We start from the raw sequence: 16,536 nt of genomic DNA, 5'->3' as shown, positions 1-16,536 counted from the left end.
TTTAACACAAATATTAGGCCTTATACTTGAGTTAGTAGGCACATTAGGAAAGCGGAAGTTTCTAATAGTCTCAAGGTAGGGTTTTTGAAACCCTCAAATGTTATTATAAAAATTAATCCTATAGTTGTTACTTGTAACATCCTAAAAATGTTAAGACTCAAATTTATTTTAAAAATAAAATAAAATATATATAATTAAATTAAAATTTAAAATAATTTAATAGAGGCTCAGAGTTTGAATTTTACTAAGCAAAAGTTTGGTTTTATTTGATTTTTAACTATGGGAAAAATTATCAAAGTTAACCCGAGCTTTTGTGCAATAATAAAAAATGTTAGGCCCTTTCTTGTAATTTTTCTCAAACTTTTTGACCAGCAATTTAAAGACCAAAACTGATGTAGAAACGCAGAAACTGAATTGGAAAGGAAAGGAAAGGAAACGTACGAGAGGGAGAGAGGAAGAAGAGAAGAGAAAGGGAGGGAGTTAGGCTTGGATCTAGGAGTCTTTACGACCGTTGCAAGCTCGGCTACACGATAGGTAAACTCCCTACTTCAATCCTCTTCCCTTTCTCTTGATTTTCTTCAATTTTTAAAAGAGGAGATTTTTGGATTTTGATCCCAAAGGCTTTTATTCTTGTAAGCTTTTGTTTCTTTGGATCCTAGGGAGCATGTTTTGAGTTTTTATATAATGATCTAATGTTTTGAGTGAATAATTGAATGAAAAGAGGTGTTTTGGGCACAAAATAAACCTTGAGAAATTGGGTTTTTGCTCCTCAATGGTTTAAGCCTATTGATTTAGTTATAATTTTGCTATTTGAGCCCAATAAGATTTAAATTAAGGTTTGGTTTTCATTATAAGGGCTAATGATGAAAGTTGGTGGCACTAAGTAAAGGTTTTTAATTGATTAAAAAATTATATAAATTGAAAATTAGCCTAGTGATGGCTAATAAATGGTTTTGGTGGTTAAGTGATACTATGTGAATGGTTGGTTTAATATACGGACCATTAGGGTGGATTATGACTCATTGACCTAAGTTATGTGGTATGAGTTATAGTCTTCATTAATGCTATTTGTCATGATAAGTGATGTGGATCACTTATATGTTGTAGAAAATTGTTGGTGGAACTTACTGAGAAGTAAGGAACAAGCCGAGCCCTATTGTGTATAAGGGGAACCCTTTTGGTACCAAAGGGTTGAGGTAACAGGAAAAATTTACATTTTCTATTACTTTGTTTTGGCTATTTTTGAATAAATATTACTAGTTATCATGCATTACATGTTTTAAAAGATTAAATGTGTTTTATAAGGGGTTATGGGGTACTACTTTGATTATAGTACAAATATGTTTTCTAATTGTTTAATAACAATGTTTTTATAGAAATGAGATTTATAAATATTATACTACTATAGAGTGTTGAATGGTCAATACTCAGGAAAGGTAGACAAGAGTAAAAGGCATGATCTCGGTGGGAGTTCACCAATGAGAAGGTGTGGACTTTTGATATTCTATGGCACACTGTCAGTACTCAGTGTTGTCTTACGAATTGTGGGCTCAGTGCACTAAAGTGGTTAGTGTATTGAGTGTTCAACACCTCTCAGTGGGGGAGGGAATTTAACATATGAAGTGTGAGGTTGAGTGCCTAGGCCAAGGTAGCCCTCACATGGAAAGTAAGTTGGGCTGGCTCTGGGAGGGAGTTAGCTTCAACTGCTTAGGATTCATGTCGAAGGGGCATAGGAGGGTCGGTGGATTAAATCATGCCTTAGATTATGTTTTGTGCCTGTGGAGGTACAAGTAGGTATAAGGTTTACCTGCGAGTTAAAGAGTGCCAAGGGGCATTCTGTTGGTCATGAAAGGCCATACCGACCTAGGTCATGCATTCATGCATTTTAAATGACTAAATTATATACTATGTTGAATTTATTATTCGTTTATTTGATTATGGCTTACTTTGTAATAATCAATGTAGATTTCTCTGTTACTGAGACTGTGGTTGTCTCGCCCCTTTCTTTTCAATATTTTAGGTCCAGGCGAAGGATCCAGTGGTGGACAGGGAAAAGAGCAAAGCTAGGGGTTTGCTTGTGATTTGTAAAGAACTGCAACCCCTTTCTTTTGAGCAAATATATTGTAATGTATTTACGATTAGGGTGCCAGTAGGATATGATTATATATGTGTGTGTGAATATGTGTGGATTGTGTGCTTGTGTATGTATTTTTGTTTGTTTACAGACTTGTGGCTAGGAAACTTGGTTATGGTGTGTAGTTTTGATGAGTTTAATTAGTATACCAAGTTTCTATTATAAGAAGATATTTATTTTGATATATATGTGATTTTATAAGCAAATACAAAGTGGTTGCATTGCAAATGGTGTACTATAGGCAAACATACACTTTGGATAGAGAGAGTGGGTGCGTGGGCCCTACAAGGAGCTCTGAGCCAAGTGAAAATGTTTAGCATGTGTATTTATATAAATACATGGTATTTAGATTGATTTGTGACCACTCTTGTATGATTTGTGCATTTTGGGAGTTTAGGGTCCATTTTGGGAAATGACACCCGGGTGGTCAAATTTTGATATATGAGGGTTTTCCATCATTTGAATGTTCTTTCAGGTGTTTTTAGTCTTATTTGATGTGTGCAAAGTGTTCCCACAGGTTTGTGACCATTAGGATGAGATTTGGACAATTTTGAAAATGGTTTTTACCAAAAAGCTGCATTTTTGCATCCGGGTGTCCAAATCTTAATCCGACCGTTGGATTTCTCTAAAATTTGGGTCACAAGTAAAACCTTTTATAAGCTTCGTGTGGGCTTTGGAATCACGTCGATCGGATATCAGACGGAGAAACGACGCATTTCGGAATTTGGTCTGGAGGTGCTGTCATGACAGCATTAAATTGCTGTCATGACAGCTACAGTGTTGATGTTGTAACCTGCACAAAATTCAATCTGTCCGTTGAATCTTTTTAAAATTTAGTATGCTAATAGTATTCTTTAAAAGCGACATGTGGGCTTTGGAATCACTCTAATCGGAGGTCAGATAATGAAATGGTGCACTCCGGAAGTTGGTCCGGAAGTGCTGTCATGACAGCTTTAGCTGTCATGACAGCAAAAATAATTAATTTTTTTAACATGTCTAATTTTCAATCCGATCGTTGGATCTTTTTAAAATTTGATATACTTATAGTACCCTTTGAATGTGACGTGTGAGCTTTAAAATCACTTCGATTGGAGGTCAAATGATGAAACGGTGCCTTCTGAAAGTTGGCCCAGGAGGGCTGTCATGACAGCAATTTAATGCTGTCATGACAGCATCTTTTTATTTCACTTTCATCTAGCTTGCTTCCGCGTGCTATGGGTAGAACCTATAAATTTTTTTAAAGGCTTTAAATGTTTACTTTGCAATTGTGTATTTGTTTAGTGATTTAAATGGTTTATTTCCTAAGTTGGTTTTAGGATTAATTCCTTAACCACACTTAATTTATTTGAATTGTGTGATTTTTGGATAACACTCGGGGCAAGTGTTACATTACTCATTTAGAAAAATTGATTCTTGTGAAACTTTTGAGTTCTCAGAGGATTAGGTTTATCAAATGGGGTTTTCAATTTTATGATGTTGGCAATTGGAAGACTTTTTTTTGTCATGATATTACAATAACCTTAAAATTATTGTACATACTCAAGAAAACCTAATAGCCTCCAATTATGTAGTAGAAATGCCATAACCTATTATATTGTGGGGGAAAATAGAGTAATAGACCTACAAGGAAGCTAATATTCATCTTCACTAATTTTAATACAATGATACTTTCTCTAAAACAAAGGCACTAAAGAAAGCCTTATGCATTTGCTTCGGGACTATCATCATGCTAGAGAGATATGGTTTGAATTGATTTCACCTAAACTTTGGGATGGTTTTATGAGTCTAAACAATGAGGATTGGCTTAAATAGAACTTAAAGAAGGAATTGGGTAGACCTTGTGCTAAAAATGTCTCTTGGAGTGTTATCTTTTCTTATACTTGTTGGGATATATGGGTTTCAAGATGTAAAAAAATGTTTGGTTCTGAGGAGTAAGGAGGATGAGTATACTATTTTCTCTTTCAATCTATATCTTAAAGCCTTGCAAGATTTACATCTAAAACATTACTTGTAAAGGAAGAACTATGAGGAAAGGACAACTATGAGAACTATATCTGATTGTTTTACTCTAGAGACGGACAAGTCAGTTTATCCAACAAGAAGTAGTGCTTGTGGTGGAATTATTAGATAGAATGACGGAACTGGAGTACTAGGATTTTGCAGCAAAACTGAACCCTTGCAACCATCAATTGTGAAGGTCAAAAGCATCATTATTAGGTTAAACCATTACTAAAACTTGGGAATAAAACAGGTAAAAGTGACATCAGATTGTCTAAATGCAATCAACTTGATCACAAGGGATATTAATCAAAGTCACCCTTTTTGTTGATATTATCCAAGAAGCTAGAGCTCTTATTGGCAGATCATGGAATGTTAATTTATTATTTAAGCATAGGTCTTATGTTAGAATGGCAAACTCCATGGCTAAGTATGCACAAATAATGCCAGACTATGACTACATTTTTAGCCACCTTCTTGGCTTAGAGAGGGGGAGGAAAGTGAAAGAAATAAACTCTGTAATGCCTTTATTCTTTGATCATTTGTATTAATGGTTTCATTTTTATTCCAAAAAAAAAACAAAGACACTGAGCTTCAAAGCATACATGTCTTTGTGAATGTCTTCAAATAAGAATTTGTTGAACTTTTTTTTCTTGAGCTAAGATTGAGAACGAAAGTAAAAAAATTAAGGAGATTAATGCTTTATGGGCCTTATAAGTATGAAAATAAATAGTGTTTCATTAAAATTAAGAAGAAAGTGTTGGATAATCCATTTTTTTATAGTATAGGCTACCCAATGTTTTTTGAAAAATAATTTGGGGCTAAATTTGCACATTTATATGCTAGTGTGCCATGCCCACGTCATGCCACGTGTCATTGTAGATCCTACATAACGTCCATCACTTGAAGTTAACAACGAGCTATTGGATGCTCCATTTTTAAAAGTTTGTGATTTATTTTATATCATCTAATAGTTTAGGCTACTAGATACTCTTTCAAAAATAGTTTGTGGCCAAATTTGCTACTTTACCCATTATTAAAATGATTAATTGTCACATCAACGAATATGGTCATTAAAAATCAAAGGGCACTAATTCATTATATACATACTCTTATATAGTGATTGATACAATGATAACTATATATTTTTTATTTTTTGAAAATGTAACCAATACCCGACAATTAAGATTGGTAAATTTAATATATTTGTTTACATAATATCTCATTTGATAAGAAAAATATATAGTATTTAATTTCTTTCTTATAACTTATAATTCAGTCATCTTTTATAAACCTTCTATGTTCATGTTTATAAATTATTTTGTAAAATTTACGAAGCAAGTCGCCGATGCTTTTTACAATAGCACTCATAATCATAATATGGATATTATTCATTAATTATGATTTGAAAGTATGAGAGAAATGAATAAAATTGGGTAAGAATTTAGTAAATTTAATTATTGATATTTTTGAAAAGATGGGAGAATCTTAAGAATATCAAATAATTTTAACTTATTTAATTTTTGTAAATTAGTTAAATATGACTTGTAAAGGGCAGTAATAATTTCTGAAACCAATTTCATTTCTTTTACGTCGACAGAACAACTTTATTGATAATTATCCTATTAGAATTCACAATTTTATTATATAATAAATTAATAAATTTACAAACTAAACTTTTGAAATTTACCATTATATATTATTTCTTAATTGGCTGAGACTAAGTTTGTGTGTGTGTTTAATATTTTGCATGATAAAATTAAATGTTATTAGTAACCTAATGATTAAATAAGTTTTCAGAAAAGAAAAAAAAATTCCACGTTCAAATCCCGTATTGGTCATCCTTAATAACAATTCACTTGCAGCTAGTGCCAGCAACCATGATGGATGAATGTATGCTTAAAGCAAAATGTGTACAAAAAATTGAGCTTTAAAACTTATTTACAACAAACATTCATGTTGTTGCAATGTTATTTTAAAATTTAAAAAGGCTTCACTATAATTATTTCATCTTCTTAACTTTTTCTTTACTGGACTTCAAGTCACAAGCCAATGTGGCACTGGCCATACTTTCTTTCTTTCTTTTTTTAACAAAATTTAAATTAGAAGGCATATAAAACAAGATAAAACCCAAATTATCAGGCATATTAGTCACAATTCAAATTTCAAGACACCTGGTTATTACTTAACATGAAAGATGAGGCACAATTCCTACTAATATGATAATTTGAATGTGTTTGGTGATAAACTCGGAGTATTATTTTTTTTTTTAATGAATAGCAGATAGTGTCTCCTCTCGGGTAATTATGAAGGCTAATAGCAAACTTTTCTAAACTAATATACGAATTGAAATTTCTGTTTATTTGTTTAAATGACGAGAGCATTTATTAGTTACGTTAATTTGAATTCGTGATAATTTGAACACAGTCACTATAAAAGAAATAAAGTATTATACAAACACTAATCACTATCACGTGTTGGCTGTTGTACTGTACAACAAAGCATCCAGTCTTATTTGCTGTCTCAAGGAAGCATAGAAACGAGATGTAACGTAACATAACGGCTATACATGTATATATCATATCATTGGGTGTAATCATACATTGGTTTCCAATTAAATGCATTAATTAACCTGAAGCAGTCACATCATCTTGTGGCCCTAATTCTAGGATGGAGAAAAATTATATACAATAGTGTGAATTTTTTATAAATTCTTTTTTATATAATAAATTTTTGTTATTAATTAAATTAATACATTAAAATTTACATGTCATGATTTGATTTGATATAAATATATAAGGTTATATACATAACTCCTACCTTTTTAGAATTAGATTCCTCTTTGGTTTTTTAAATGAAAATCATTTTATTTTCATGTTATTATTATGTCACTATTTTACGAACCGAACCAAATGATCTAATTAGTTAGACAGTTGAGCAAAGTTATTAATGAGTCAATTTAAATTAAAAAATTATTTTTATAATTGAGTTGGGATTGACCAAAGTTGAATTGGAAATCAAAGATGAGCTAGAAATGAGATTGGTTTTCAAAGAAGTGGACATGTTTAAACATAATATAAGAACTATTAGAAAATTTAAAAATTAAATTCTACTAAAAGCTAACTTCAATTTTGGATCCTGTAAATATATATAATACAATGCTATGAAAATTAGACTGGTCATTAAATTGATTAAAGTATCGGTTCACAGTTCAATGGTTAGACCACTAAACCAAGGTCCAATCGATTATAAATAAATTGATATATTTTAAATATTATATATTTAAAGTAGAAAGAAATAATTATATATAACAAGAAAAATGAATATATAAATTTCAAACAAGATAATTTATAATTTATGACATCATTTTCATTCAAAATATGTATAATTATTTCATAATTTATAATTTATAACTTTAAAATATATATATATATATATACATAATTTATTCATATTTCTTGCATTTTTTAATGTCATCATACTTATTGTTACAAATATGTATAAATTACATTTTAGAAATATGAATTAAAAATAAAAAATAAAAAAGTAATATGGCCGGTTCAACCGATTTTTCGTCGACTTTATTGGTTTTGGCCAATTGGCAGTAGGTTCAATTGGTTAATCAACGGTTCACAGGAAAAATGATTTTTAGGTGGAATCAGACCGATTCTTAGTTCAACCAATCGAATCAATCCGTCCAGTCCAATTTTGATAATGGTGATATAATATAATTTGGGATCATTTTTCTAATATGATATTGACACCTATTGATTCAAATGCAAATACTTTTGAGCATGATCATGCATGAAAATTATTACAACCCATTTTCATTATTAAAAATGATTCATATTTCTAGATTTCGAATTGAGATTTTATCTGATATTACTTTGATGAAAAATTGATTTTACCCCAAGCACTCTACAAATTCTCTTTTAAAATCTGTACTTGCCTTTATTTTTTCCATGAGTCAGTCTTGACTTGCACATATTTAAATACAAAGTTGTTCAGACCTTCTCGAGGGCAACATAGATTAGTCTGAATTTGGACTTGGGAGGTGTTCAATATAATCTAACCTAAAATCTTATTTTGATTTTGAGTTATGACAATTTGTTAAGTCTTTCTTTTGATTTGAAAGTTGATAATGCAAAAATAATGTGCCAATCAAAAATTTCCTTCAAACAAATTTTAGAAGCAAAATTTCCTTCTAACGCTCAAAATAATGATTAATGTTGTCAACATTATTTTGGAAAAAAAAAACATTGTCAAACATTGTTGTAGGGTGGTATTACACCATTTTTGAAACTTTCAAGATAATATTACACAAATCAAAAGTTAAAGATAACAGAAATACTTGGTAGAAAACTTCTAAGGCAAATTTTTCCTCTGACCCAAATTATAATTTACACTATTATTGATTTATGTTCATGTTATATTATTTTATTAATAATTAAACACATTGTTAGTTTATTTATTATATATATTTTTATATGTATTTAATGTTATTTTTTTATCTAATTATTACCCCATCCATCAAACCATTATTCTAACCTATTAGACCATGATAATTGAGATTTGCTAGCCTTTAATATTATTAAATTTGTATATTTAATAAAAATAAAGTTATAAATTTATTAAATTTTTGGATAAAAAATAAATGTTAATTTTTTTCTTGATTTCATCAAAAATATTTGATGTGAGTTATAAAAAAAAAATTGCTCTCTTTTGGATGGGCTATGGCAACCAACGGAGACACTTCCCAGAGGCACGTACTTCCCAATTCCCTTTGAACATTTTTAAAATTTTCTTTACTAAGATTGCTAAAATTGATTTTAGCTCCCCTATATTTTATGTTATTTAAAATTTTGCCTCCCATGTATAAAATGTTCACTCCATCCCTGGCCATTGAGCATTGATACTATTTTTTTTTAATGTCTTTTTGGGTGAAAGGCAAATGCATTAATAAGAAAACATAATTACAATAAAGACAACAAGATATACACATCTAAGACAAACTAATAACTCGTAACCCATAATAAAATAATCTAAAAGCATAACATATTTGTACATGTGAAAAAGCTCAACCATGCCAAAGAAAATGCCAGAAAAACAAGCATAACACCTTAAAATGAGTAAAACTACTATAGGGATGCAAAGGTAATTTCACTCTTCACAAGGATAGAAAAATGAAGGAGCTATACCACTATATTAAACCTTGTAAAGGGTAATTATCAACACCTACCCCTAATGGATTTGATGAAATCAACAAGGAGAGATTTGACAAAGATGCCAAATCCATGGTCCCTGTATAGGAAACACTTGCACGCCAGTAGAAATCTCTAACTCCCAACTTGACCATATGGATAATGAGGAAGAGTTTATCATGGTGAGTTTTAAGTCTTATTGCATGCTCCTTTGATTTACTTATTAGCACCAGCCAAGTCACTGTGCAATAACAAAGCCTTCAAAAATCATTAAAATAGAAAGCATTCTCATGAAGCCCAATCCAAAGAGACAACATCAAAATATTTTTCAATTCACCTATTGAAATGATAAACAAGGAAAACCAACAAAAAACATAAACACAACACATTAAAAACATAATAGAAATGAAAATCAATGGACAACACAAAGGACACCCCAAATCTGACCTACAAAATGCAAAAAAGCACACGCGATCACACAAAGCACGCTAGAACACAACTAAAAGCAATTAATGGCAACATAAATACAATATATAAAATTTTCAAATACTGAAGTTAGGGAGTGAGAAAGGCAAGACCCAAATTGGATTTCTTTTTTAGGCCCCAAAAGTAAAGAAATAAGATGTTAAAGGGATGAATGAAAACACCCTACCCATCTTTTATGCCATATTAGTCTCTAAACCCATGGTTGGAACCGATAGAATCTTCTTCTACAAGTTTAGACGGAGAGGGGAGCCAAAAACTTTGCATAGATAAAGACCCTTCGACATATGAACTTGCAAACAACATCTAGTATCTAAATCTTCTTGTCTTTAGGCTGTGAGAAATGGTATCACTAGAGAAGTAGATTGGATCAATCGAATTTGCAACCCCCTATTTTTCTTGTTTGATTTAATGTTATTACACCTTTTGCTTTAAATCCCATAAAAATTTTCTAACAAAAGAAAAACTTTATAAATACCCTGACCATCAAAAGCTCCATAAATACAAATACAAGTATGATACAATTAAATTGCTGAGTCCCTACTTCATAGTTTAAAAATTCAATTCTCCCTAAATTTTGAACAAATTTTAATTATAATCTGCATGTTAGAAAGTTAAAATGATAAAGTAATTAGTTTTTTAATTACCTAGTTTGTTATCAATCTTTAAGCCTATATAAAGGGTTAACACTCCCTTTCTCTAAGAAAAAACAATTCAAAAGAAAATTTCTCTAATTTTTCTTTTCCCTCCCTTCTTTCTCCCTCTTAGCCTACCACTCAAGAAAAAGTGTGTGTGACAATTGGGGGCATACATAACCATTGATGATTATGATTATTTGCTTAAAGTCATGCTGATCTGGATTTCGAATATAGACAAATTAAATATCTTGTTAAGGTTCACCAAGAATGAATTTAGCCTTGAATCCAAGTCTACCATTGGTATCAAAAGCATTTGAGTCGATGATAAGGTTATCAAGGTTCATATTTGGGACACAGTAGGTCAAGAATGGTATCAAGCAAGCACAAATGGATATTATTGAGGGATTGTTGGTGTACTTTACTAGTCTATGATACTACCCCGCCATGTTACATTTGAAAATGTGAGACTATACTATATAACAACTTTCCCCTACCTTAGTACACTATATTCAACCCTTTATATAAGGTTAAGGATTAATAATAAATTAGGTAATTAACATATTAATTGCCTTACCATTTTAATCTTCCAACATTGTATACCAATCAAATTTAGTTATATATATATATATATGTATAGTTTTTTCTTTTTATCATTTGTCTCAACTATCAATGATGAATTAAATCAAAAAGAGGGTATTTTTATCAATAAATTTTAATGAGAGATGTCAAGTGAAAAAGTCAAAATAATATAGAATTGACCAATAGATTGAAAATGATGTGGTAAATTCTCATGCTACACAATAAATTAAGTTAATAAATATAAGGATAAAATGAGAAAAATAATTTTTGAAAAATACTGAACTTTCGATATTTTGAACCAAAGTTAGTTGAACAAAAAAATGACTAATATTTTGGATAGAAAAAAATAAACATAGAAATAATGTAATTTTTAATATAACTTTTATATTATATGGATATATTCTTGGAGGAAGAAATTTTAAAATTTGATTAGTTTTTAGTCAAAAGATAAATTATAGAATTTAAATAATATTTTTAATATGTAGGTATTAAATAAATGAAATGACTTGTTATAAATGACTTATTACAAATTCAAGCATTTAAGGTTTAGTAAATAAAGTTGACATTAAATGAAAAATAAAACTGAAAAAAATGAAGTAGATTTAAGACATAAAAATGGAAAGAGTATTCCACCAAAAAATGGAAAGACTCATGTCTACCTGCATGAATGATCGGGGTGTCCGATTCCTTTGAGGGCCAAAAATTTCAGTGTTCTTTTTTTCTATCAGGTAAAAATAAAGTGTCTATAAAGTGGGATTAAAAAGGCAAAAGAGGTCCCACCATTTTCTTAGATTCTCTCAATTTGCCCAACACAACAGTTGAATCCATTTTTAAAAACATTTGCCGACACGCACTCATTCTAACGGTTGGAATGGAGCCTCGCAATTTCCCATCTTCGTCTTCTTCTTCTTCTTCCCCCGTCTCTATCATCGTCATTTTCTCCATTCTCTGATCATCATACTCTTCTTATCAGTTAGACTATAATGTGTTCAGCAAGCACCCTGCTTCTTTTCTTTCTCTTGTGCTTCTTTGATCCTACAACAGTGTTCGCACAACAAAACCTCACATTCGAATTCCCTTCCTTCACATCTCTTCGCAACATCACTCTCATTGGCGATTCCTTTCTTCGGAACGGCGTCGTCGGCCTCACCAGGTCTTCCGACGTTCCCACTTCCAGCGCCGGAGCCGTGATCTATGACAATCCCATCTGTCTCTTCGACCCACAATCAAACACTTCCTCTTCGTTCTCAACATCGTTCGCTTTCTCCGTCACCAACAACCTGAACAATCCTCCTTCCCTCGTTGATGGTTCCTTATCCTTCTTTCTGTTTCCCGCCAACCACACTCTTGGGAGCTCAGGCGGGTATTCGGGTCTCCTCTGTTCCTCCCAATTGACCTGTTCGGACTTCGTCGCCGTGGAATTCAACCCCAGTGATAATGGCGTTGAGTTGGATCTAAACGGCGTCGCTTTGATCAACGCCACCGGTGATACCATCTCACAGGGCATTGATCTCAAGAGTGGGGAATTGATCACAGCTTGGATCGATTACGACAGTGAAAAGAGGAAGCTCCTATTGTTCTTGAGTTCCAATTCTAGTTCAAACTTGAAGCCTGAGAACCCGATTCTGAATGTTGATGATCTTGACCTCTCTAGATATATCAATGAGACTGCGTATGTGGGGTTTTCTGCTTCTACTGAGGGAAGCACTGAGCTTCATCAGCTTGTGAGCTGGAGATTTCAGAGTAACGGATCTATTCCTGCAACATCACCAAAGTTTCATTCTCGTAATGTTTCTGATAGCTTTGTGAGTGCAACAGAGGACATTCATAAGAAATCCTCAAATAATTCCAGCAGTAAGCATGACAAAAGGCTTGGGTTAGGTGTAGCCATTGCTGGTCCAGCTTTTTTCTGTGTAGTTCTGTTAAGCTTGGGGTGTATTTCTGTACGAAAATGGAGGAATAGCAGCACACCGAAGAGAGTGAAAACTGAGTTAATGGCTTGTCCTAAGGAATTTAGTTACAAAGAATTGAAAGTAGCCACAAAAGGGTTTCACTCAAGTAGGATCATTGGCCAAGGATCATTTGGGACCGTTTACAAAGCCCTGTTTCTACCTTCGGGAACCATTGCCGCTGTGAAAAGGTCAAGACACTCTCATGATAGCAAAACAGAATTTCTAGCTGAACTTTCCATCATAGCTGGTTTGAGGCACAAGAATCTGGTTCAGCTTCAAGGTTGGTGTGTAGATAAAGGAGAATTGCTGCTTGTTTATGACTTCATGCCCAATGGAAGCTTAGACAAGATGCTCTATCAAGAATCTGAAGAATGCCAGAAGAACTTGTTGAACTGGTCTCGTAGGCTTAATATTGCTATTGGGTTGGCTTCTGTTCTGACTTACCTTCACCAAGAATGTGAGAAAAGAGTCATTCACCGAGACATTAAGACCGGAAACATATTGCTAGACGCAAATTACAACCCAAGGTTGGGTGATTTTGGATTGGCGAAGCTGATGGATCATGACGGAAGCCCAGTTTCAACATTAACAGCAGGAACAATGGGGTATCTTGCGCCTGAATACCTTCAGTATGGGATGGCTACTGAGAAAACTGATGCTTTCAGCTATGGTGTGGTTGTTCTTGAAGTGGCATGTGGGAGGAGGCCAATTGAAAGAGAAGGCCAAAACATGGTCAATTTGGTGGATTGGGTTTGGGGTCTTCACTCTCAGGGGAAGATACTTGAAGCAGCTGATAAAAGATTGAATGGAGAATTCACAGAGGAAGAGATGAAGAAACTGTTGCTCTTGGGGTTGAGCTGTGCAAACCCAGATAGTGCTGAAAGGCCCACTATGACCAGGGTTTTGCAGATTCTCAGCAACCATGAAGCAGCAAGCACACTTCTTGTGCCAAAGGTGAAGCCATGCCTCACCTTCTCTTGTAGCTTGCCTTTGAGTCTAGATGAGATTGTTTCAGAGAGTGATGAGGAGTCCAGTACTGACAAATCTTTGTGCGAGATAAGAATTGATTGAAAGTGTCGACTTAGTCATTCATTTCATTTCTTGATTCTTTGTGGAGGATTCTTCATTAGGGAAGGTCTGTTTAGGGACTTGAGTTCAAAACCAATCTGTTGAACTTCAATGTCTTGTGTATTACTCACCATATAAGAGTTCAGTTATACAATGAAACTGACCTTCTTTTTTGGGTTATATCCCTTTTTAAGATTCCGATGTTCCATCTCAGTAATGATTTAAAAAAAAAAAACAAAGCTTGTTGTAAATTTTTCTCATGTTACGTCTCAGTAATGGTTTTATAGGTTTTGTACAACTATTCAAAAAATTGGAAGTGCGCAGCAGAGCACTTGATTGGTGTTCCCATCATCACCTCCACCTCTGAACTTGGACCATGTGACACTGACTAGAAAACAACAACCATTGAAAAAAACAAAGAAAAGAGAGTCCCCAGAAGCAGAATATTTATTGTAACGGCTACATGAGTCAAATATTTGAACACACTCTCATGATACTATCCATTCAGAGTTATGCTCAAGGGTCTAAACTTTTGGAAGTTATGCTTATAGGTCCTTTCGTATCATGTACCGTTATTCTAGTTTAATTATGTTGAACATGAAACTTCTTTTTACCACGTCAGTGTAGTTAAGTCATGTTTTTGAACAAAACCAAGTCTTTGGAAACGAATTTTATCAACTACAAGTCTCAAATAGTGACTACAATTAACAAATAATTATTATGAGTCTATGCATTGTAAGGAATTTAAAGAATATATTAAACTATTTATAACTTGTAAATATTATAATTTGTTAAAAATTTTATCGATCTTCTATATATGTATCATATGATAGGATGATTAATCAAATAACTATACACAAATCAAAACTAAAAGACCTTAATGCACAAAAATCATTATAAATTAGTTCAATGACCTAAAATCTATGAAGTTATGTTTTTGGATCATTTCTTACCATGTACCCCTCTTCTAGTTTAATTCTATTAAACATGTTCTTACCAAGTTAGTGCAATTATGTCATGTTTGAATACAACAATGTCTTTGAAAATGAACTTCATCAATCACAAATCTAAAACAATTGCTAGCTTGCCACTATTAACAAATAATTGATTTTAGTCTGTGCATTGCATAAAATTTAAAAAATGAGTCACATTATTTTTTATTATAAATGATGCAACTTGTAAAATTTTTATCTTGTATATGGAGCATATCAAAGTCATATAATGTGAAATTTCATCAAATGCTACAAACTTTGTTACCTACTTTCTCAAATCAATGCATTACTCAGCAGCCAAGTCTTGAAACTGACATATATGACATATATGCTGATGGCCTACAAAACCGAGAATCAAGGAATTACAAAGGACAAAACTAAGCTAAAGTTATTAGTTTTGCCATCAAATTTTCAGTAAGAACATCATTTTTTTTTTTAATCATTTGATACTGCTTTATTAAAGCCAGGAAAACTAGCACAACCCAACGATCTAACCTTTTAGCTTGTCAATTTTGGCAAGTTGGGCTGGAAAAATATATGCATTCTCAAAAATGGGATGGGTTAGCCCAGACCACAAAAAGAGGAGATTGGGTTGGGTTTTTTCAATCTCATGCAGGCTGGCCCATAACTTATTTGTTCCTGATTGATATTTTCAAATAAAACTTACCTTTTTTACATGTATTTCGATTGAAAAAATTGATGGCAAACACATGAAATAAGTTATCTAAATCTTATCGCATCATTAAAAATTGGCAGCATTGATCTGTTTCACCTCAGCTGCTCAAAATGATGCCAAGATCTCATCGTTTGAGACTTGATCGCGAGGTACAGCATTTCTTTTCTGGTCAAGTGTGGTTATCTTCCACTTTATGCAGTTTCTCAATAATTAAGATGTACAGAATTTCTTAATTATCTCGTTCCCAATCCATGTAGAACTCCAATATCCTATGTCTCTTTTTCAAAAACTATTTTCTATTTTTAAAAACAAAAAATAAAAAAAATTATTTATCTGTTTTGAATTTAAATGTTTTCAAAATCATTTTGAATTAAAAAATCAATTGATAGTAGTGATCACTAATTATTAATAGTGATAGCTTATCATGCCAATTAGTTAAACTAACTATAATTTCTAATAATCAATTGCCGTATTGTTTGAAAATAAAAAAAAATAAAAAAGCATATTTAAAATGTTTTTATTTTTTATTTTTAATATGAGAATAGTTTTGACATCAACTAAATTCAAAACTTTTATTTAAATAATTTTTTTATTTTTTATTTAAAAAAACAGATTTGAAAAACAAACATTAAAGTAGCTCGTACATCTCTTGCTTTTTCACCTTCTTTTTTTAACTACTCTATCTTTTTTTTTATACATGGCCATGGTAAAAAAATCATATAAAGAGACCAAAATCAGGTCATATTAGAAGCCATAAGACTTCTATAATCAATAAGCAGTATGTCAAATAAAGTAATATTGAAATAATTCCTCAA

At 32.1% G+C, this 16,536-nt stretch overlaps 1 protein-coding gene across 1 annotated transcript; it reads left to right on the top strand.

The window, feature by feature from the left end:
- Positions 1-11,883: 11,883 nt before the first annotated feature.
- LOC129303699 (probable L-type lectin-domain containing receptor kinase S.7) lies at positions 11,884-14,248 on the top strand. The gene has a single exon (XM_054943177.1). The coding sequence runs from the start codon at positions 12,017-12,019 to the stop codon at positions 14,054-14,056; it is 2,040 nt and encodes a 679-aa protein (XP_054799152.1). The 5' UTR covers positions 11,884-12,016; the 3' UTR covers positions 14,057-14,248.
- Positions 14,249-16,536: the final 2,288 nt, after the last annotated feature.

This window comes from Prosopis cineraria, unplaced genomic scaffold (genome assembly GCF_029017545.1).
Source record: "Prosopis cineraria cultivar Desert tree isolate PC_DT_omini unplaced genomic scaffold, ASM2901754v1 PC2, whole genome shotgun sequence".
In the NCBI taxonomy this organism is placed as follows: Eukaryota; Viridiplantae; Streptophyta; class Magnoliopsida; order Fabales; family Fabaceae; genus Prosopis; species Prosopis cineraria.
Note: the sequence above shows the minus strand (reverse complement) of the source record. Positions and strands in the feature narration are given on the sequence as shown.